This window comes from Hyperolius riggenbachi, chromosome 2 (assembly GCF_040937935.1).
Source record: "Hyperolius riggenbachi isolate aHypRig1 chromosome 2, aHypRig1.pri, whole genome shotgun sequence".
Lineage (NCBI taxonomy): Eukaryota > Metazoa > Chordata > Amphibia > Anura > Hyperoliidae > Hyperolius > Hyperolius riggenbachi.
This window is the reverse complement of record NC_090647.1, coordinates 363,444,162-363,467,928: the sequence shown is the minus strand read 5'-3', so window position 1 is coordinate 363,467,928 and position 23,767 is coordinate 363,444,162. Positions and strand designations below refer to the sequence as shown.

The 23,767-nt window shown below is 45.2% G+C and overlaps 2 protein-coding genes across 6 annotated transcripts in view; one reads left to right on the top strand and one right to left on the bottom strand.

Annotated features, from left to right (window-relative positions):
• Positions 1–23,767, top strand: part of DCLRE1B (DNA cross-link repair 1B) — a 209,046-nt gene that overhangs the window by 20,087 nt on the left and 165,192 nt on the right. For 3 of the 5 annotated variants that reach the window (XM_068269707.1, XM_068269708.1, XM_068269709.1), the window contains exons 4-5: positions 3,257–3,436; positions 11,155–12,263. In XM_068269707.1, the coding sequence (XP_068125808.1) occupies positions 3,257–3,436; positions 11,155–12,167 (1,193 nt within the window). In that variant the 3' untranslated portion in view covers positions 12,168–12,263. Of the gene's footprint in view, positions 1–3,256; positions 3,437–11,154; positions 12,264–20,905; positions 21,069–21,339; positions 23,548–23,767 lie in introns of those variants that run through there. The other 2 variants (XM_068269710.1, XM_068269711.1) reach the window with 2 other exon arrangements.
• The window catches only part of AP4B1 (adaptor related protein complex 4 subunit beta 1), a 247,618-nt gene that overhangs the window by 97,957 nt on the left and 125,894 nt on the right, over positions 1–23,767 (bottom strand). The gene's annotated exons all lie outside the window — the stretch shown is intronic.

The window sequence follows — 23,767 nt, the reverse complement described above, 5'->3', positions numbered from 1 at the left end:
CATGGCCTCCTTGTTCACCAGATCTGAACCCCATTGAGAACCTGTGTCCATCATAAAATGTGAGATTTACAAGGAGGGAAAACAGTACACCTCTCTGAACAGTGTCTGGGAGGCTGTGGTTGCTGCTGCACGCAATGTTGATGGTGAACAGATCAAAACACTGACAGAATCCATGGATGGCAGGCTTTTGAGTGTCCTTGCAAAGAAAGGTGGCTATATTGGTCACTGATTTTGTTTTTGTTTTGTTTTTGAATGTCAGAAATGTATCTTTGTGAATGTTGAGATGTTATATTGGTTTCACTGGTAAAAATAAATAATTGAAATGGGTATATATTTGTTAAGTTGCCTAATAATTATGCACAGTAATAGTCACCGGCACACACAGATATCCCCCTAAAATAGCTAAAACTAAAAACTACTTTTAAAAATATTCAGCTTTGATATTAATGAGTTTTTTGGGTTCATTGAGAACATGGTTGTTGTTCAATAATAAAATTATTCCTCAAATACAACTTGCCTAATAATGATGCACGTCATCATAAATCAATAGGGTATTTCAGTATTACTGAATCACTTAGATACCTCTGCCACTATCCCCTCCTTTTACCTCCATCCTTTATTTATGTACCGTATATGCTGGCGTATAAGGCGACTGGGCGTATGAGACGACCCCCCAACTTTGCCAGTTAAAATGTAGAGGTTGGGGTATGCTCGCCGTATAAGACTACCCCAGTAGGAGTGTCAGGGTGCCGGGTATCAGGCAGAGCTGTAATTACCTTATGCTGCAGTCATCCGGTAATAAGAAAGATAGATCGCGTTCTCAGTTTAAAAAATAACTTGTTGTAACAGCTTCTTGCGAGCAGTCGCTCGCACAGGTAGCAGTGCAGCTTCCTGCGTCCCTTGACTGGTGACGTGTGTGCTCCACTGATGAGGCTCACGCCGGAAGAGATTGCCGGGCTGTATCGTGGAGCGCACACGTCACAAGTCAGGTGACGCCGGAAGCTGCACTGCTACCCGTGCGAGCGGCTGCTCGCAAGAAGCTGTTAAAACAAGTTATTTTTTTAACTGAGAACGCGATCTATCTATCTTATTACCGGATGACTGCAGCATAATGTAATTACAGTTCTGCCTGACACACGGCACCCTGACCAGACCTGACATTCTGACACTCGGCGTATAAGACGACCCCCGACTTTTCAGAAGATTTTTCAGGGTTAAAAAGTCTTCTTATACGCCGGTATATACGGTATATTGTCAGGGTCTCCAGCATCCACCAATTTCCTCTCAGCACTTATGTCCCAATCTCCTCCCACACACTTCACCCTGTGTGGCATGTCCTAGCTCAGCCTAGAGGCGACATGTGCGTTACCCCAGCATACACCCAAGCCTTCAAGTGCGGGCGATATAAATGGTGAGGATTGGAAATGAGGTACCAGAGAACCCTTAAGCAATGTCCATACAAGCCTAGTTCAGACCAGGAATCGGATGACAGTCCTAGCAAAAAATAATCCAACTCCAGGAGCATGCCAAGGGTCATACACAGGAGATGGATAAACCAAGCAATTCCAGGGCGTAAACAAATTCGTAATCGAGGAGTACACCAAGGGTCATACACAGGAGATCGATAAGGCAGGTTACAGGGAGCAGATGTGTCTGCGGTCCTACATAAGCAGAAGTCGCTCCAGGCAGCAATTCAATACGAAGTTGGGGTAATCAAGCCAATAGTCAAAACAGGAGAACACAGAGTAGCACACCCAAGCAGTAGACATGCTAAAGCGGTTGCAGGCAATGAATACTTGTCAAGAGCAGCTTAAATACTTTGGCCAGCCAATCATACCCGGTCACACTGCCCAGCAGCCAACCAGAATCAACTTCCTGCGCACATGCATAAGCTGGGATAATGAGTAGGGGCAGGTGATAGCTAATTAGCATCTGCGACCTACAGAATAGGTGGATTGAGTGACAACACGTGTCCCCCTGTTAACATGGCTACTCTGCGCAGATATCTTTTTTTTTTTTTTCAACATGTGTGCATAGATTTCCATCCTGTGAAATGGATCTATTTGCTGGGGTGTCAGGGATGCCAGCAGAAACTTCAAGAAACCTCGGTCTCTGATACTGACTTTCTGTCTTGCTAGGTTCACTGCGAGTCTGCTTCACAGGTAAATTCATAACAAACATATTGACATTCAATATGCGTTTGACTGCAGTGTTGGATATCATTAGTTATAGGGCAATTTCCCCGTAAAGAAAATTGCCCTGTTCGCGAAAATGCTGAAAGAAATGAAGAAATGTCTGAAAGATATACACGTTTATTTCAATACCAGTTGCCTGGCTGTCCTGCTTAACTTTGTGGCAACAGTAGTATTTGAGTCACACACCTGAAACAAGCATGTGTCTAATCCAGTCACACTTCAGTCAGAAAAATCTGGATGCTTGTCTAGGGTTATACGTATTAGAGGAAGCCGAGAGTATGCAAGACAGCCAGGCAATTTGCACTGTTTAACCCTTTCCATTTGATAGTGGATGGCAGACATAGACCAACAAGGAGCATAATGGCTGCTGCTAGGGGTGCCATTGATGTATAAGATCACTGTTCACTGCCGACATCCCACTGCACTGCTCTACCACATACGTAATATAAATATTAAGTGGGTGCAATTGGGCTGCAGCATCTACTGTGGCACAGTAACAGGCCCCTCAGATCAAAGTGGGGTACCAAGTCTTACACTTCTGTCCCCTCTGTGCTGCACTGCGTCATTACATATTGGCTACAGTGCTCCTCCTGCCCCTATCCCCTGATGGACGAGTCAGTAGAGACTACCAGCTCTCCCCAGCACAGATCACCACTGACCTCAACCATGGCATGCCTTTAAAGGACAACTGAATTGAGAAGCATATGGAGGCTGCCATATTTATTTCCTTTTAAACAATACTAGTTGCCTGGCAGCGGTGATCTATTTGGCTGCAGTAGTGTCTGGATAACACCAGAAACAAGCATGCAGCTATTCTTGTCAGATCTGACAATAATGTCAAACACCTGACCTGCTGCATGCTTGTTCAGGGGCTATAGCTAAAAGTATTAGAGGCAGAATATCAGCAGGATAGCCAGACAACTAGTACGGCTTAAAATGAAATAAATATGGCATTCCTCTCATTACAGTTGTCATTTAATAAATCCAGACTGATCCTGCATCTTGGTAAGTTAAGTTTATTTAACTGCTGTTGGTGTCTGATGACTTAAATTTTCTTATAGGTGACTTCCGCTACAGCCCCCTAATGCTAAAATGCCCTCCATTAAAGAACAAGAAGATTGATGTTCTGTATTTAGACAACACAAACTGTGATCCTGAGAATAAGCTGCCCTCCCGACAAGAAGCCACAAAGCAAATAATACAGATTATTGAAAACCACCCAGAGCATGACATAGTTATTGGTAAGTCAGTGGATTTGTTGAGTATAAATTCAGACCAATTTTTTTTAAGTACTCTTTAGGCCAGTTTAGCCACTGTGTTCAAGGTCAAATTCTGTGCGTCCATATTTGTCATATTTGCACAGAGCTTTGAATACTCCTCTACTAATACGGATCAAGTACCAAGTTAAAGGACATCTAAAGTGACCCAAAATGTACTAAATAAATAATGTAAATGTGTCCATTATGGTGTCCTCCTGAGAACAGTCCCCTGGTTACTCCGGCCATACCGCTGTTCCTCTGCTTTGCCCCCCCCCCCCCCCCCCCCCTCATGGATGCAACTTAAAACCAGTTGAACGGAGCTGAAAGAGCTCTCCTCCAATGCATGCTCAGTCCTAGTCAGTGTTTTTTGTTTGTCCACGCTCCTGCATGGTCATGTACAGCATTCACGGCCAGGGGCATCCGGGCATGCACACGTCTGAAATGCTGCTGGTAAAAGCCATAATCGTAGATTCTATTGTTAAAGAGAATCTGTACTCTAAAATTCTTACTATAAAAAGCATACCATTCTATTCATTATGTTCTCCAGGGCCCCTCTGTGCTCTTTCTGCCACTCCCTACTGCGATCCTGGCTTGCCAGTTTGAGGCAGTGTTTACAAACAAAAGACATGGCATGTGATAGGCTGAGAGGAGCTCAGTCTGTGACTCGTACAGAGCCTGCAGGGGGCGTGGAGAGGGTGTGTATAGCTTCTGCCTATAACAAGCAGAGCAGCACATTCTTCCCTGAGTGCCTGAGCCCGACAAAGCTGTCAGAGGAAATAAGATTAGGTTATATAACAGAGAGAATACAGCCACTGTGCAACTAGGAAAGGCTGCAGTAAGACAGACATTAGAACAGGTATAGGAACTTATAGGATAGAAATAAGGCTGACAATTTTGTTAGTCTCTTTAATGTAAAATTACGTTTTGAGTAAGTTTATGTTGTAGGCATTGCACAGGTTTAGCCTGCAAAGAAAACCTACTACTAAGTCAATGAGTCCAAGTTTCAGAGATCAGAGATTAATTTATCCCCAGTATAGGAGGCTGACAATAGGATGTAGGTCTGATACCTTTATCATTAGGCATCTTAGATGGCTGGAGAAGATGTCCTGCAGGGCTGCAGTCCTTGGCATCCTGACCCTGTCCCTCTTCAATAGCCAGCAACAGGGCTATGGTGTGGGAATGGTAACTTGACTTGTCCTTCCTCAACACTATGCATCAGCCTTTCTGAATAAAACTGCCTGGCAACAGATATTGTTTAAATGCAAAAAACGATTGCAGGCACCATATACCTCTCAGTTCAGGTGTCCTTTAACCGTTTCAGCCCGCGGGGATTTTTCATCTTATGCATCAGAGCAATTTTCACCTCCCATTCATTCACTAATAACTTTATCGCTACTTATCACAATTTATTGATCTATATCTTGTTTTTTCTGCCACTAATTAGGCTTTCTTTGGGTGGTACATTTTGCTAAGAGCCACTTTACTGTAAATGCATTTAAACAGGATTAATAAGAAAAAAATGGAAAATATTCATTATTTTTCAGTTTTCAGCCATTATAGCTTTAAAATAATCCATGCTGATCTGACCAAACTTAAAGAGGAACTGTAAGGAGGAATAAATATTCCTTAAAAAGCAGTGTAAGACAGTGATTTAAGTATATAGATAAGAAGGATTGACTAATAAATCTCGTAACACTGTCAGCAAGGTGCTGTAAAAATGCCATAGGCAGCCTGGGAGGATCCCTGTTTACTACTGGCAGGAGTAGCAAGTTTTTTTTTCTTCATCCCAGCAGTTGAAAACACGCCCACAGTGAAGGTTGTTACACCCTCCTTCCCCAACCTTTTTTTTTTCCTAACTGACATAATTTGCAGAAGCCCAGGAAGTATAATATGCACATGTGTAAACAGAAGCAGACAGGGAATGAGCTGGAGATGCTGATTAGTGTATTGTAATATAGCTGAATAGCAGAGGCGTTTCAAACCACTGGCATTACAGCATAAGGGCCACTAGCTGCGTTTTTCCCAGAAACGCAAAACGCATGCGTTTGCTGATTCTGAAGTGCAGCTTGTTTAAAATAAGAATCTTGGGTGGCCTTTTCCACTGCTGCATTCCAGTTTTTAAAAACGCAAACCCATGTCTGTGCGATTATGATGCGTTTTGTGTTTCAATGTAAAGTATAGGAACGCATGAAAAACGCATAGAAATGTGTTTTGCGTTCTGTATTGATTTAACCACCAGTATCTATTTTCAAGACAACACTTGCCATTTGCCAATCAGAAAAACGGAGACTGCAAACGCATAAAAAACGCACAAAACGAACATCAAAATTGGGGAAACGCAAATGCATTTGTAGTTGCGTTTTGCAGTGGAAAAGGGCCCTGAAGCACAGAGCTGTCTACAAAGGCATTGTAAATTTTCTGGCAGTCCAGGAAAAAAAAGTTTCTTTTCCATGTCTTGAGAGACTGAAAACTAAAGCTAGCCATACATCAGGCAATGATGGGCAGATTCGACCAAGAGACAAATCTCTCTCTAATCGAATCTGATTAGAGAGAGATCTGTCAGCTGCTCATACACCATAGGCCGATTCCCGATCAATTTCAGCATGAAATCTCCTGGAAATCGGCAGAGCCCGCCGCTGTTCCTCTGTGTATAAATGTATGTACATGTATGTGTATTTATACATTACCTGTCCTGTATCTGTCTTCCACCGCTCCTCCCTATAAATGCCGGCCAGCGTAACGTCGCACACGCACGCCAGCGAGATATGTGCCGGCAGCAAGTATGGGAAGTGTAGCAGCGGATTCAGAAGAGGGCGGTCACTGGGACACAGGACAGGTAATGTGTAAATACACATACACACATAGCGCCAGGAGTTTCGTCACTCACCCCGATATCGCTTGCCTTTTACCGCCATGCACCCGACCAACTACGATAGCCAATTTGCAGCATTTCCGATTGACTCATGTGCCCAAATATCAGCCTGAAATTGGTTGCGTTGTCAATCAGGCATGCACTTGGCGGCGTGATTTTAATCTGATTTGATTATAAGCTTTCTTCCCCCTGCACAATTGTGCTAATGACTGCATCTGCTCGTCCACTGATAAGAAATACAAAGATTTGTAGACAGTCCCTATTCAGTATTCTGCAGGGTCTTGAGTACAGCACCCTGCCTCCAGCCTTTTCACCCCAAATCCCCAAGAGCTTTGTACTGTAGTGATGCTGGTGCAGTCTGCAGAGCCAGCCATCAGAGTAGGACAGATTGGGCCCATTCACACTGGGGATCACAAAATGCTGGCAATTAGCGCTAGCGTTTTGCGGCTGTGATTTTTTTTGTAGCAAACGCATATTTTTGACTACATTTTCATGATTCTTGAGCGATTGGGATTACACAAGCACTTTAATCTGCAGAAACCGCCTACAAATCGCCCCAGTGTGAATGGGCCCTGAAGAGCACACTCATCTGACATCATCTGCAGCACTGTACAGAGTACATATTCATGTCGCTGACTGTCCTCAGAGGAGCTCACAATCTAATCCTACCATAGTCATAGTGTAATGTCCTTCCATATTATTATTATGTGTTTATATAGCACTGACATCTTCTGCAGCACATTACAGGGTACATAGTCATGCCACTGACTGTCCTCAGAGGAGCTTACAATCTAATCCTACCATAGTCATAGTCTAATGTCCTACCATATTAATATTATGTGTTTATATAGCACTGACACCTTCTGCAGCACATTACAGGGTACATAGTCATGTCTCTGACTGTCCTCAGAGGAGCTCACAGTCTAATCCTACCATAGTCATAATGTAATGATCTACCATATTATTATGTAGTTATATAGCACTAACATCTTCTGCTGAACTTTACAGAGTACATAGTCATGTCACTGACTGTCCTTAGAGGAGCTCACAGTCTAATCCTGTGTCAAAATAAACACATGACGTAGCTGCAAATGAATATTACATACTAACCTCACCGTCAGTTCCTCTCAGAAGCTCACCATTTTCTTCTTACAATGATGCCTTCCAGTTCTGACAATATTTTGTCAGAACTGAAATATACCAGTTGCTGTCAGTTATATATCAGCAGTTGTCAGTTACAACTGAATGTGCAAGGTAATGTCCATGTTTCCCTATGGCTCAAGTGGTGTGATATTACAGTTTAACAGTGTGCTGACCAGGAAGCTGTTAAGGGGTAATGGCCGTTTTTAAAATGGAGGATGGAAAACTTAATTGATCACAGTGGACAAATGGGACGCAGGAGAGGAGAAAGAGATTGAGGAGTATACAGGAGGTAAGTATGATCTGTGTATGGTTATTTTTACTTTTTATTTTCAGTTCAGGTTCTCTTTAAAGGAGTCATCAAGGGATATGAGGAAAATAAGTGCCACTTACCCGGGGCTTCGTCCAGGCTGACTAGGACGAAGGCTGACCAGGAGGTCAGCCTGTACTGCACCTGTGTGAGCGTCGCTATCACTGCCACGTGGACCGGAGCGTACTGCGCAGGCGTAGTAGTTCTGCGCCTCTGCAGTATGCTCCGGTCCACGTGGCGGTGATTGACAGCACCCCTCACGCAGGTGCAGTACCTCCTGGTCGGCCTGACGTCATCGCCGGGGACCGGAAAGCTTCACAAGCGAACGGCTCACCGCAGAGCTGCACCAAGGGACATGCTGGGAGCTTGTGGCTGGACGAAGCCCCGGGTAAGTAGCACTTATTTTCCTTCAATTCCCTTGAGGACTCCTTTAAGGCATAAATAAGGGACAGCTGGAGAGGTCTGACTTCTAGCTCTGCACTTTTACTACTTTCTAAGCAAAGCACAGGAGACACAGCAGTGTACAGCATGCTGGCAGCTTGTCACTGAGGCTGCACTGCTCTCTGCTTTGTTTCTGAACTCAAAGTAAAAAAAGTTCAGGCTAAGAAGTCAGACCTCTCTCCCCCTCCCCCAGATGCATCAGACAGGCAGCGTTTTCACACTGTATACATTTTATCAGATGCTGGAGATTGCCTGTTGCCTGTCATGCCTGTGGGAGAGAAACAGTGAGGAGGACAGTGGATGAGTGAGCAGGCTGCTAGATACACGCTGCTCACTAGTGTTGTCCGGATCATGAACGATTCGGATCTTTGATCCGAATCTATTTTATGAGTCGATCATCCGAATCATCAAAATGAGTGATTCAGATCGCAAAAGGGGCGGGGCCAGGAGCGACACGCCCCCTCTCAGCGGGGTCTTGGAAGCAGAGCAGAGATGGATCGCTCTGTTGAAGGGGAGGCAGCCTTGCAGGGAGACAGGTAGAGGGGACATGGGTGCCACTGCCAGATATGTGTAGAGCACACATACTGGCTGCAATGTGCTGCTCATTACAGGCTGTCTGTTCCGTAGTGCTGCACAGTGAACACATTGGAAGCTTTTGGCTCAGCATAGCTCAGTAACTTTGCAGACAGTGTGATTGATCCTCCTGCACTCGGCACTAAACAGCTGCACTTATCTTCTGGGAATGCTTTCTTTCACTGTGCGACCTTTTCTTTCAAAGTACACAGATGAGCATATAGGTGAAATATATGTAAAGCATATGATTGCAGCATGTGGGTATTACGTGCAAACATTTCTGCTCGTCCCTCCTCCCATCTCTGTCCACTCCCTGCCCTCTGTCCATCTTCTCCCCTTCTCTGTGTGTCCACCCCCTCCCCTTCTCCTGTCCACAGACCTGTCCTGCTGTTCATTTCACCCCCCCGAATGCTTCCGGTAGTAAAATGATCCGAGATTCGGATCAAAGATCCGGATCTCTTCAATGATCCGATTCGAATCATCCGGATCATTGAAAAGATCCGAACTTCCCATCTCTACTGCTCACTCTCCTGAAAGCTGCTGGCACTGCACGAGATTTGGGGGCGTGGCCGGCTCACTCTGCTGCCTGTCTCTTGTTGAAGGAGACTTTTTTTTTTCCTCCAAACACCAGGAGAGAGCTTGTGACGTTTCTAAACGTCACTACCCAGAAGGCACTGAGAGTAGGCTAATTATTATACATCCGCGGAGGCAACTAGTGTGGTGGGCGTGGCTTACTGGTTAAAGCTACAGAAACTAAGTAAATTTATATTATTTTACTAGGAGATACTTGTTTTTCCCCTATAAAGTGGGCATGATGTACACACTGGTGCTGAGTACAATAGGAGGTTACAGTTCCTCTTTAAAGTAATGCTGGCCTGGGAATCTGACCTGGGCATTACACTCACCCCAGAAAGATGGTCCAAATGCTGTACTGCACTCACCAAAGGTAGTACATACTATTCCCACATAGAGACTAACTACAAAATTCTCCACCGCGCCTATATTACACCCCTAAAATTACATAACATTGACTCAAGCAAAAGTAATTTATACTTTAGAAACTGTGGGAGGGTGGGAGACATGTCCCATATGTGGTGGTTTTGTCCGGTGGTTCAAACTTACTGGACAAGGATCACCGCACTCATAAACACAGCCCTGGGCACTGCTCTAGGCCCAGATCCAGGGCTTTTACTTCTTGGAGATAAACCTCCTAAATGGAAACATCCATCTCATCGATTAGCACAACACATAGCAAAAGCCGCCAGATCCCACATCGCAAGGCAATGGATGCAGCAAACGCTCTCCATCCAATCGACTGACAACATCATCCTAGATATAATGATATCCGAAAGGACCCTCGCAATCATTAATGACACTTTTGATACCTTTATTAAAACATGGCAGCCCTGGCTGAGCGCCTCAGACTTAATTGGCCTCCGCTCATGTACTTTCTCGCTGTGATCGCCATTCTGTCACTGGACTTAATATACGAAAAGGGTTCCATTTCCCGACTGTGTTATATTATCCCTCGCATAGAATATGTGCATACCTGTTTCTTGTTATGTTCATGTTGACTGTTTATCTCAATATATATAATCTGTCTTGTCCTGAAATGGACACTTTTACCATCGCTGTTAAGATTGCCTACTAAAATTAATCAATAAAACTCTTTTTGAAACTAAAATAATCCATGCTACCATAATTAAAACCTATGTATTTTATTTGACCGTCTGTCTCGATTATTATACCATTTAAATTGTGTCCCTATCACAATGTATGGCGCCAATATTTTATTTGGAAATAAAGGTGCATTGTTTCCGTTTTGCGCCCATCACTATTTATAAGCTTATAATTTAAAAAGTGTTTGTAGTATACCCCCTTCAAAAGCATTTTTAAAAAGTTCAGACCCTTAGGTAACTATTTGTTTACCCTCCTTGTACTTTCGCTTAGTGAGAAGTACAAGGGGGATGCGGAAATCTTTCCGGGCAAAAGAACTGAAGCCTCACGGATGAGCGCTTCGGTTTTTCTGCGGGGACAGGGAACGGTGATCGGGAACCATGTTCCCTTTCACTGATCCCAGGGCTACCGGGGGACACCACGGGGGCGCAATCGCATGCGGGAGCGCATCTGAGCAGCCGCCCGGACGTGAGCTTCACGTCTGGGCGGCTGAAATGGTTAAAGAAATGATCAATAATGCAATTATACAGGATCAATACAATATGATACGAATAATTAGTTTGAAAATAGTAATTCAATAAAAATTGTACCGTTAATGGGCATCTTTAGAGGCAACTCCTTCTCTTCATACATTTTCATTAATAAGTTAGTGCAGTAGCATTGTTTAAACTTCTTTTACATTTTTAGGTCTTTACAGTATAGGAAAGGAATCTCTTCTTGTACAGTTGGCCAAGACCTTTACTTCCTGGATTGTTGTAAGCCCCCAGAGAATGGAACTTCTTAACTTATTAAAAATTGAGGATGTTTTCACCACAGAAGAGGGAGGAGGAAGGATTCGTGTGGTGGAGCAGTGTGAAGTTATTTATGCCAACATGGTTAAATGGAACTCCTTATTTCCAACAATAGCTATACTCCCCACAAGTCGTAAACTGAAGACCTGGCATAAAGGTATTCATATTGTGCCATACTCTGATCATTCTTCATATGATGAGCTCATTGACTTTGTATCCCAAGTCAGGCCTTGTTCCATTATTCCCGTGGTAAAGTCACAACAATGCTTGCTTCATTTTCAGCAATACTTAAGTTCTTCGACTATCAAGACTACTGCAAACATTCCCAATTCAGTGAAAGCCTATATGAAAAAAAAAGTTTCCCCAGATAAACTGAAGACTAAAATGCTTAAAGTTTCTATGGTAAAAAGTGTACCTCGAGGGGTTGTGTTTGAGTCTCCTGAAAAGACAATACATTGTGAATCTGATGGTGTCCAAGATGGAAAAATGAGCACAAACTCAACAGGAAAAGTAATTAATGGTCTTCAGGATATTACCACAGATGAGTCAGTTTTGGACACAGAACACCAATGGGTTCCAACACCTTTGTCTGAATCAACTATGCTTGAAACCGATAAAATGATATCTCCACAACCCAACAAAGCATTACAGACTCATGAGAGTGAAACGGAAATGCGTTCTGAAATCTGGTCTCCACAGAGCATGAATATAACTGTTCTATCAAACGAATCAGTTTTGTATAAAAAGACTGAAAATCGCCGCCACACATCTTCAGATGTTGCATTTGTTTCTTTATCCTTTACCAAAAAAGACGGCCTTTCCTTGCTACCTTGCTCAAAACGGAAGTCTTTCAGTTCCAAGTATTTCCATTATCAAGTTGAGCGGTATATTCAAAAGTCTATACACTGAAGTAAAAACCCTTGTTGGGAGGCGCCCTAAGTATCTAAAAAACATGTGGTGTGTGTGTCTATACACACACACACACACACACACACCCCTCCTTAAAGGGACACTGTAGGGGGGGTCATGGGAAAATGAGTCGAAGTTACCCGGGACTTCTAATGGTCCCCCACCGACATCCTTTGTCCGCCAGCCACTCCCCAATGCTCTGGCCACGCCTCCGGATCACTTCTGGAATTTCAGACTTTAAAGTCTGAAAACCACTGCGCCTGTGTTGCCATGTCCTCGCTCCCGCTGATCTTACCAGGAGCCTACTGTGCAGGCCCAGTATGGTCTGTGCCTGCGCCGTGTGCTCCTGGTGAGATCAGGGGAAGCGAGGACACGGCAATGCAGGTGCAGTGGTTTTCAGACTTTAAAGTCTGAAATTCCAGAAGTGAATCATAGGCGGGGCCGGAGCATCGGTGAGTGACTGCGCGGGCATAGGGTGTCTGGGGGGGGGGACCATTAGAAGCCCCGGGTAACTTCAACTCATTTTCCCCCAACCCCCCTACAGTATCCCTTTAAGGACGAACTACAAAAGGTAAGTGTACGTTTTTATTAATGCACATAGACAACGCATTTCATGGGTGCTGACCCGCTTCCTCAGGACATTACAAAAGTGCCTTAAAGGAGTTATCAGGCTAAAATTTGTAAAATTAGCTTTACTTAGCTGGGGCTTTCTCCAGCCCCTTGCAGCCGACTGTCCCACACCGACCGCTCCACTCCCTGCCGCTCTCCCGGGCTCCGTGATCGGTATTCAGGCCGACCGCGGGGTCGGCCTTACTGCGGCTGCGCAAAGCGCCGATGTCAATCATGACCGAATGGGCCGCGGGGAACTGCGCAGGCGCAGTAAGGCCGACTCCGCGGTCGGCCTGCATACCGATCACGGAGAGCGGTGGGGAGCGGAGCGGTCGGCTGCAAGGGGCTGGAGAAAGCCCCAGGTGAGTAGAGCTAATTTTACATGTATGTATGTATGTATGATATATATATATATGTATGTATGTATGTATGATATATATATATATATATATATATATATATATATATATATATATATATATATATATATATTTTATGTGTGTGTATATGTACAGTGCGTTGCAAAAGTATTCGGCCCCTTGAAGTTTCCACATTTTGTCACATTACTGCCACAAACATGCATCAATTTTATTGGAATTCCACGTGAAAGGCCAATACAAAGTGGTGTACATGTGAGAAGTGGATCGAAAATCATACATCATTCCAAACATTTTTTAACACATAAATAACTGCAAAGTGGGGTGTGCGTAATTATTCGGCCCCCTGATTCAATACTTTGTAGAACCACCTTTTGCTGCAATTACAGCTGCCATTCTTTTAGGGTATGTCTCTACCAGCTTTGCACATCTAGAGACTGAAATCCTTGTCCATTCTTCTTTGCAAAACAGCTCCAGCTCAGTCAGATTAGATGGACAGCGTTTGTGAACAGCAGTTTTCAGATCTTGCCACAGATTCTCAATTGGATTTAGATCTGGACTTTGACTGGGCCATTCTAACACATAGATATGTTTTGTTTTAAACCATTCCATTGTTGCCCTGGCTTTATGTTTAGGGTCATTGTCCTGCTAGAAGGTGAACCTCCGCCCCAGTCTCAAGTCTTTTGCAGTCTTCAAGAGGTTTTCTTCCAAGTTTGCCCTGTATTTGGCTCCATCCATCTTCCCATCAACTCTGACCAGCTTCCTTGTCCCTGCTGAAGAAATGCACCCCCCGAGCATGATGCTGCCACCACCATATTTGACAGTGGGGATGGTGTGTTCAGAGTGATGTACAGTGTTAGTTTTCCACCACACATAGCATTTTGCATTTTGGTCTCATCTGACCAGAGCACCTTCTTCCACATGGTTGCTGTGTTCCCCACATGGCTTGTGGCAAACTGCAAACGGGGCTTCTTATGCTTTCTGTTAACAATGGCTTTCTTCTTGCCACTCTTCCATAAAGGCCAACTTTGTACAGTGCATGACTAATAGCTGTCCTATGGACAGATTCCCCCACCTGAGCTGTAGATCTCTGCAGCTCGTCCAGAGTCACCATGGGCCTCTTGACTGCATTTCTGATCAGCGCTCTCCTTGTTCAGCCTGTGAGTTTAGGTGGATGGCCTTGTCTTGGTAGGTTTACAGTTGTGCCATACTCCTTCCATTTCTGAATGATCGCTTGAACAGTGCTCCCTGGGATGTCCAAGGCTTTGGAAATCTTTTTGTAGCCTAAAGCTGGCCATACACTGGCCCGATTCGCCGCCGTTTCGACAGCAGATTCGATCACTGGGATCGAATCTGCTGCCAATCGTTCGCGCTACACGCCGAATTTTGATCCTTTTCGTCCGATCCCGTCGATCGCTCCGTGCGGAAAATTAGCGTCGATCGCCCGCGGGTAGGGACGCAATAGAGCCGCATACATTACCTGCTCCGCTGGCACGACTACTCCCGGTCACCGCTGCTCCGTGTCCGCGCTGGTCTCCGGCATGCTTCAGTTCCTCCTGCCCGGCAGGAAGTTTAAACTGTAGAGGGCGCTCTACTGTTTAAACTTCCTGCCGGGCAGGAAGAAGTAAAGCATGCCGGGGCCGGAGACCAGAGCGGAGACGGAGCAGCGGTGACCTGGGGACTGGAGTCGCGCCGGCGGAGCAGGTAATGTATGCGGGTGGGGGGAGCGGCGGTAGCACCACCACCACCACAACAGATTGTGAACCGATTTCAGGCTGAAATCGGTTCACAATCTGTTTGCAGTAAAGGTAGCCATACGATCCCTCTCTGATCAGATTCGATCAGATAGGGATCTGTCAGTTGGTCGAATCTGATGGCAAATCGACCAGTGTATGGCTACCTTAAGCCTGCTTTAAATTTCTCAATAACTTTATCCCTGACCTGTCTGGTGTGTTCTTTGGACTTCATGGTGTTGTTGCTTCCAATATTCTCTTAGACAACCTCTGAGGCCCTCACAGAGCAGCTGTATTTGTACTGACATTAGATTACACACAGGTGCACTCTATTTAGTCATTAGCACTCATCAGGCAATGTCTATAGGCAACTGACTACACTCAGATCAAAGGGGGCCGATTAATTATGCACACACCACTTTGCAGTTATTTATTTGTAAAAAATGTTTGGAATCATGTATGATTTTTGTTCCACTTCTCACGTGTACACCACTTTGTGTTGGTCTTTCATGTGGAATTCCAATAAAATTGATTCATGTTTATGGCAGTAATGTGACAAAATGTGGAAAACTTCAAGGGGGCCGAATACTTTTGCAACCCACTGTATATAATATATATATTTGTATTTAGATACTTGGGACGCCACAACAAGGGTTTTTAGTCTAGCCCACCCCTTCAGGGTTCTATATTGTAGACGCCAGTGTTTCCAATAAATCCAAGGAGTACTACCGATCAGAGCCTGCCTAGCGGACCTGGAATAACCAGGGATGGTTATTTTCCCGTATGCCTAAATGGTGGTTGCAAATTAACGCAACCCCATTTTGTGAGTATAATGCTTACATTTAACATACCCTATCTGTACAAACAATACTGCACTATTGGGCTCCTGGTCTCTCTTATCTAGATACTTGGATACTCACCAAGGATCACACTAGTCCCTCCTATACACTAAAGTACGAGTGTAAAATAAATTAATCTCATATAGAATAGTCTAAGTAAATATCAGGAAGGTCTGCCTGCCACTAACATTTGTCCATTTATATCTGTAGCCAATCAATTTGTCCAAACAAATTAAAGTGTTAACTATTACTTGGTATGGCTACATTTTCAGAATACACATGCCACAAGTGAATTTGCAACATGAAGGAATACACATAGCCATATATAAATCAAAGTACCGGTAAAAGTCATATGAAAATCACATTTTTGTACTTATATGGTCACATTTCATTGCAACTAGACCACTGAACGACATTGGGTATTGTTTACTGATGAAAGGTAACTTCAGTGGCTGGCCTGTTGGGAATAGCTTAAAGGTGGCTGTCTGTTTCCAATGTTACTTGCCATTGCAAACAGGTCTAAACAAGCAGTTTGGCAAATCTTTCAGTCTGTGAACTGTTGTGTGCCTGATCAATCCACCCCCTTTTCAGTGATTTCTCTGATGTTCCATCATGTCGCACTTCACTGGATGGTAGTCATGTCATGCCCAACACGCATAGCAATTGCATGCATAGACAAATTCAGGTCAGGCAGCTCCAGGATATGGTCTCGTTCCCCAGCCGTTAACTGCTGGCGTACAGTTCGCTGACATCTTTGTGGCATCATTCCTTCAATTTTTCAAAGGTTCAGCTGCTGCAAATTGTTGTTTACTGCATTTAAGTGATAAGCTGTCTGCTGGTTTTTATCACTAAAAAAACTGAGTGTCATGTGACCCAATGTAACTTTTTTTTTTTTTTTCTTTTTACACCTCTACTGTGATTTGCATTTGGTTATGTGCAGTGAGGCAGATTTCACTTCAATCATCCAGTCATCTGCACTTATGCAGGTTAATTGAAAGAAAATAAATTCAGTGCCTCGTTCTATTATTAGGGTAGGGCAAATCCTAGGTGCCAAGTTGTTAATGCTCATAAAATGAGACTGTGTAGAATGCACTAAGTTTCCAAGTGTTCGGTAGTTTTATCAATTTAAGAATCTCTTCTCTGCTCAGAAAGAAACCTGAAATCTAATACTGCTGATGCAAAAAGAAGCATGCTCTGAGGACTGTAACTTTGATTTGCTGTGTAGTAAGACAAGAAGTCTGAATAATGAAAGCGCACAAGTTGCGCACAAGCGAATGTATAAAATAAAGTTCACTTATCCGTTGATCCTTAGTGGAAGATTCAAGGCAGTCCATTTTAGAGAGCCACCATTTTGTCCTCACAGTGCTGTTCCTTTACTTTCCGGCAGGCTGTGACTGCTTTGGTCTGCAGAAATAAACATTTATGTAGGAGATAACGAGGTACAGAGAAAGGGTGGAGCTAGTAACACTTCCTCTTATTTTATACTGAATCCATGCCTACTACTTTGGAAGGTAAAATCCGCTGACTGGTTACAGTAACATTCTGTAAAGGAGTCGGTGTGCACAGTTGAAATAGCGGTTTTCCACTAAGTGGCAGACTTTGAATTTTTAGGGATTTAGGGCCGTTTCCACTAGTGCGGTGCAATTCCATTGCGGAAAACGCAAAAGCGAATTCACATTATTAAAATTTATTGTATTTATAAAGCGCCAACACATTACGCAGCGCTGCGGATTTGTATGCAAATTTTAACACGGAAACGCATTAAAATTCGCATCTGTTTGTAAGTATGCAAATTTAATCATGTCAGTGCCTGTGTGCTTTTACATTGATTTTAATCGAAAACATACACAGATTCGCATGAAAAATTCGCATAACGCAAAACGCTGGCGAATTTCTTATTAAATACGAGGCGAATCTCACACTAGCCTTGTGGTGTGCGAATTCTGATGGCTCGGCTGTGCAGATTTTTTTCTGTGCAGTCCACCGCACAGAATTTCTGACAAGTGGAAACCGACCCATTGATTTATATTGGTTATGCAAATCTGCATGCAGAAAACGCATACAGATCCGCTCTAGTGGATACGGGCCCTTAAAGAAAAACTATTAACAATGCCTGCTACTATATTGCCATGACTAGTTCTTGAATTCTGCTCGCATGGAAATTTTTTCTCATAAAGCCGTCTTCCATTGTTTTCAGTAGTTGCCTTGAGACAACCAACTTTTACACCATATGTTTAATTGAAAATGGTACAATGACATGTATTTGTTTGGACCTACCATGTCAGTAACTAGATGCAGATTGTAATGCCTGAACACTAGATACTTTGAATATAGAGATATCGGGAAGTCGAGAATAGCCAAAGGTCATACACGTATCAGAAACTGAGGTACTGAGGGTAAGGCAGAGACAGTCATTTAACAGGCCAAGATCATAACTAGTATCAGATGACTGCAGTACAAGAAGGATGAGACAAAATCAAAGTGAGGGGCGAGCCGGGTCATACACAGAATATATAGCAGAAGAATAGACAGATAATCAGAGAATTACAATATACAAAATACAATACTTCTCTAACTAGAGTACATATATATCGGCAGTGTCTGCATATATATATTGCTCTGAAAACTAGCTCACTAGGCACAGCAGGAAGGGCTCATTCACACTACAGAGCGCATACACTAACGCGATTTTGTGCATGCATTGCCATCGTGCAGCTATCGCACAGAATACACATTGTGGTGCACTAGGAGCGCAGACGTCGGCAGCCAACTCATCAGGAGAAGGTGTGCGATTAGATGTTTCCAGAAGCGTTACATCGTAACACATGGGAACGCACCCCTGTAATGTGAATGGTAACATGAAAGTCTATGGATTTTCATGTTGCCATGTAGATCGTACACTGTGGGTTGCATCAAAACTGACAGCGCAGCACATAGTGTGAATGAGCCCTAAGGCAAGGTCCAGCGCTCAGCGAACTGATAGCTATAACCGACACTGGACAACTGACAAGTCAGGACTAAGGCCCGGTTCACATTAGCGTTCGCTGTCCGGATCCGCTGGTCCGGATCCGGACCGTATACTGTACAAACGGAACGGACGTTCGACATAGCAATGCAAAGTCTATGCGGCCGTACACATGCGTCCGTTCCGTACGGACCGGATCCGGACTCCGGACACTTTTCCAACATGCTCTATTTTTTTAGGTCCGGATCATCCGGCCGACGCACCCGGACCGCAGCCTGACTGCACCATCCGGCAATAGAAACCAATGGGAAACGGAAAGCACAGAACACACTGGCTATAAAAACAGGACGTTCTACCCCACTTCCTATGCGTTTTCTATGGTAATAGCGGCCATTTTGGATGGGGACACATGGGCCCAGCATTTCTGGAGTGGAGCAGCAGTGACTTTGTGCTGGAGCTGTTTGGCAGTATGTCGGACGTGGAGGTGAGGCCCTACACAGCGGAGGACCTGATTCTACAGGTGCAGCAGATACCTGCCCTGTGGGACAAGGGGGACAAAGACCACAGCAACGTGAGGCTATGCAGAAAGCTGTGACAGAATATAGCCAAGTTGTACGTGGAGGGGTTCGAACACCTGAACCGCAAACAGCAAGTGGCAGAGGGTATGTTGACTACAAGTGTTTTGGGGGGCTTGTGGCTTTTCATCTGTGTTTGGTTTGATTGTGATGTATTCCACTTTTGCTATTGATGTGTGTCACCCACCCACGTGTTGCCCACCCACCTGTTGCTCTGCCACCTGTATTCCACCTGTGCCGTGGCCCACCCACCTGTGCCGTGACCTACCCACCTGTGCCGTGGCCTACCCACCTGTGTCCCACCCACCTGTGCCGTGGCCTACCCACCTGTGTCCTACCCACTTGTGTCCCACCCACCTGGGCTGTGGCCTACCCACCTGTGTCCTACCCACTTGTGTCCCACCCACCTGTGCTGTGGCCTACCCACCTGTGTCCTACCCACTTGTGTCCCACCCACCTGGGCCGTGGCCTATCCACATGTGCTGTGGCCTACCCACCTGTTGCCCTGCCAACTGTGGCGTTGCCACACCCTTGTTGCATGCGTGTCTGGGCCGCAAGTGCAATCCTGTGGCCTAGACACGCATGCTCTGAGCGCAAACAACATCCAGATGGACCAATGAAAATTGTAAACCACATTTTTATTGCACATTTAAAAAAAATTTAAAAATATTAAAGTAACTGTAAAAAAAGTAACAAATGGTAAAAACTAAGAAACTACAGTAAAAACAAAACAGTATTCAGGGTCGTCCTGGGGGGGGTATGAAAATAGTTTTTCAGTAGGTCCCTGTTGCGGAGGGACACTGCCCTTGGCCTGGTGGCATACCTCCTCAACGGCAGTAGTGGAAGCACATTTGTGGGTTCCGGAGTGTCCTTTTCCTCCTGGCGCACAAAGTTGTGGAGGATGCACGCTGCCTTCACCACGTCGCCTGCGTTGTCCGGCTTCAACAGCATCGGCGTGTGGAACACCCTCCACTTTGACACCAGGATCCCAAATGTGCATTCCACTATTCTCCGAGCTCGGCTCAACCGAGCGTTGAAGTGGAGCTGCCTGGCATCAAGGCCCCTGTCTGGGTACGGCTGCATCACATGGCTGGACAAGGCGAAGGCCTCGTCCCCCACAAACACATAGGGGTAGGCCAGTGCCCTTGTCCCAGGCCATGGTCTGTCACCAGGGAGATGCAGTCTGCCTTGCTCCATCCGCTGGCAAAGGGCCGTACACTGGAAGATTCCAGAGTCATTGGAACTTCCGTACGACCCCACATCCACATAGACAAAGTTATAGTCCGCATCGGCCACTGCCATTAGCACAATGCTAAAGTATTTTTTATAGTTAAAATAATGGCTGCCACTCCCCACGGGTTTCTGAATCCGGATGTGTTTGCCATCCAGCGTGCCAACACAATTTGGAAACTTGCACTGGGTCCAGAAGCGCTCGGCGATCTCCTGCGATTTCTGGGTGTCTGGCACTGGCATATATGTGGCCCTCAGTCTTCGCCAAATGATCCTTGAGGTCCTCACGACGATGCCTGCCACCGTGCTCTTCCCAATGCGAAATGTAACATGCAGCGATGCATACGTTTGTCCAGTTGCGATGTACCTACAAGAGAAATAATGAAAATCAATTTTTTATGTCTTTGCAGGTGAAAAGTACAAGACACGCTGGCGCAGTATGCGGGACGCCTACGTTAAGTTTCTGCGTCGCAAAGCCGAGACAGAAAGAAGTGGCAGTGGGGCGTCCAAACGCAAAGATTATCAATTTGCCCAACAGTTGACGTTTCTAAATGCAAGCGTGGAACCGAGAGAGTAAGTACCACTATTGTGACCATGAACTGAGAAGACATTGTATATGACGTTGACAGACAACTACCATGACTTTGATCATGTATTGACAAAACAGGCCTCAATTCACAGGGCTTGATCAAACATTTATCGAACACTTTCTCAAACGTTTGCTAATTTACCTCATGTCGTTTGATAAAGTGTTTGATAAATGTATGACAAAGCTCTGTGAATTTAGGCCACATTGTATGTGATGTTGGTTGGCAAACCAATATATCGTTTTTATCATCGACAGGACTCAAGACAATTTTGGGGAGCAAGAGGAAGCAGAGGCGCCCTACACCAGCGAGGAGGACTATGATGATGAGACGAGGGATGCCACATTTGTCCCAGTTGTGGAAGACACTGACCCGATTGACCTGGAGTTGGGGGAAGACATGGAAGATGAGGTGGCAGGAGCTAGTGCCCAAGCTCCTAGTGCTGAAGCTCCTCAAGCTCCTACGACCCAAGATGAACAACAAACGGCAGAGGACATTCGGGCACAACCGCCACGCAGGGCAACACCTACGCAAGGCAGAGGCCGGGGTGATGAAGCTACCCCCCCAGGGAGGCGTTGAGTGGCCCCTGTCCACCCTCTAACCAGAAGGGAGACCAAAGCTGAGATGTCTGGTGCTGTCTCAGGACTTCTCGGCATTCTACAGAGCCACGAGGCACTAATCACCAGGCAGCTGCAGGACTGGGACATTTAATCGAACAGTATAAGAGACACATCGATTCACTTCAAAGTGAGCTACAATCTGTGCATGGACACTACCGGAAGAAATCAAATTGATGCACGAGGTGCACAGGGCACAGTTTGACCAGCTGCGTGCGGAACATCACCAAGTGGTGGCACAGCTGCAGCAGATGATGCAGCAGATGCATCAGCAAAGTAGTCAACTCTTGAAACTGCAGGCACACCCGGCATTCCACATAGTCATGTCTCTCCTACCATTCTTAGAAAAGGTGCCAAGCAACAACATGATGGTATGCCATTCAAGTTTGCTTGATGCTATAAAACACATGGAGACGCCATTGATCCTACAGCCAACATTTAGACATTCTCAACCTGCATTGGTGCCCCCCTGGCAATCTTCATCCCAGTCGTACATTGGCTTCAGAGGCAGTCAATACACACCGCTGCTGTCAGGGTCCAGCACCTCCACGACCAGCACCCAACACAGTCCCGAGTTTTAGGCAGCACCTCCCATGTTCCCAACAAGTGCTGTAGACCCTAACATTTGACCAAATTTCCTCTTGTTCCTGGACATGGTCCTCTGAATCCCTCTGAACTTTGGAGGAAGGAGACCAGCACAGAGCTTTAGCCAAACCTTTTCCCTGCCCCGTCTCATTCAACCAAGGTTCAGAGGGGTTCCGATGACCATGTCCAAGTACTGTGGTTTTTAAAGTCCTTTAAACTTAGGGCCTGGTGTCCCCGAAAGACACCTTGGGCAGCTATGCCCTGCACCTCTGCACAAGTTATGTCCTGCACCTCTGCCGTTGTTTGTTCTTGTTCCTCACTCTCTTGTTGTTCCTCACCCTTGCAAGTGACCCTTGGACGAAGGAGACCTGGACAGGTCTTGGAAGAGCCAAGCCTTTTCCTGCCCTGTCTCCTTCATCCAAGGTTCAGAAGACCGCGTGCAAGTGGTTAGGTTTTTAAAGTACTTACATTTAGGGCCTGGTGTCCCCCAAAGACACTATACCTGGGTCACAAGAGTGCCTTTAGGGCAGCTATGCCCTGCACCTGTGCACAAGCTATGTCCTGCACCTCTTCCGTTTGTTGTTCTTGTTCCTCGCCCTTGCACATGACCCTTGGAACCTTGGACGATGGAGACCTGGACAGGTCTTGGAAGAGCCAAGCCTTTTCCTGCCCTGTCTCCTTCATCCAAGGTTCAGAGGACCACGTGCAAGTGGTTAGGTTTTGTATGTCCTTATAGGGCCTAGTGTCCTTATAGGGCCTAGGGCCTCAAAGCACCACGATTATGTTGTTGGCCTAGTGGCCCATTTGCATGTCTTTTGAGAAATATTGCACATTTTACTTGTTGGCCTTGGTGGCCATATTGCACTATTAGCACTTGTAGGCCTATGGGCCAATATATCACGTTTTTTGTTTTTTTGCAGGCCCCAATGGGCCAAGACCTGTCCTATGCACAACCCCACTCCCTTGGACATGACCTGATTCTGTGAGGCAGGAAACCTTTTACAACATGACATGGAATGGTTCAAAGTACACCTAGGCCTTGCCATTTCATGTTGACTTTCCTGTATCCCAGGATTTGAAGGCCATGCCCAAGGGAGTCTTTCTACACACGACTATTGTCCTTCAAGTGACCAGGCTAGATCATAGAAATGTTATTTATATTTTGTCTTCCATGTTGGAAGAATGTTTCCATATTGGAAAGTTTTTTTGTTTTTTTTTTTGTTTGTTTGTTTTTGTTTTTGTGTTTTTTTTGTTTTTTTTTTAAATAAAAAAAAAAGTGTTTTCACATACCTTGTTTAGCTAGGTATACAGGGGTGAGGTGTTGTGGGGTGTTTAGAGATGGTGTGTTTAGGTCTGGATACTTACAGGGGTATGGACATCCGAGTATAACTGTAGAACTTCTCTGGGTGTCTTCTCAGGTCCCGGTAGAGGGTCTGGAACTCTCCCTTCCTCTGCCTCCTGGCTAGTAGAGGATGCACCCACC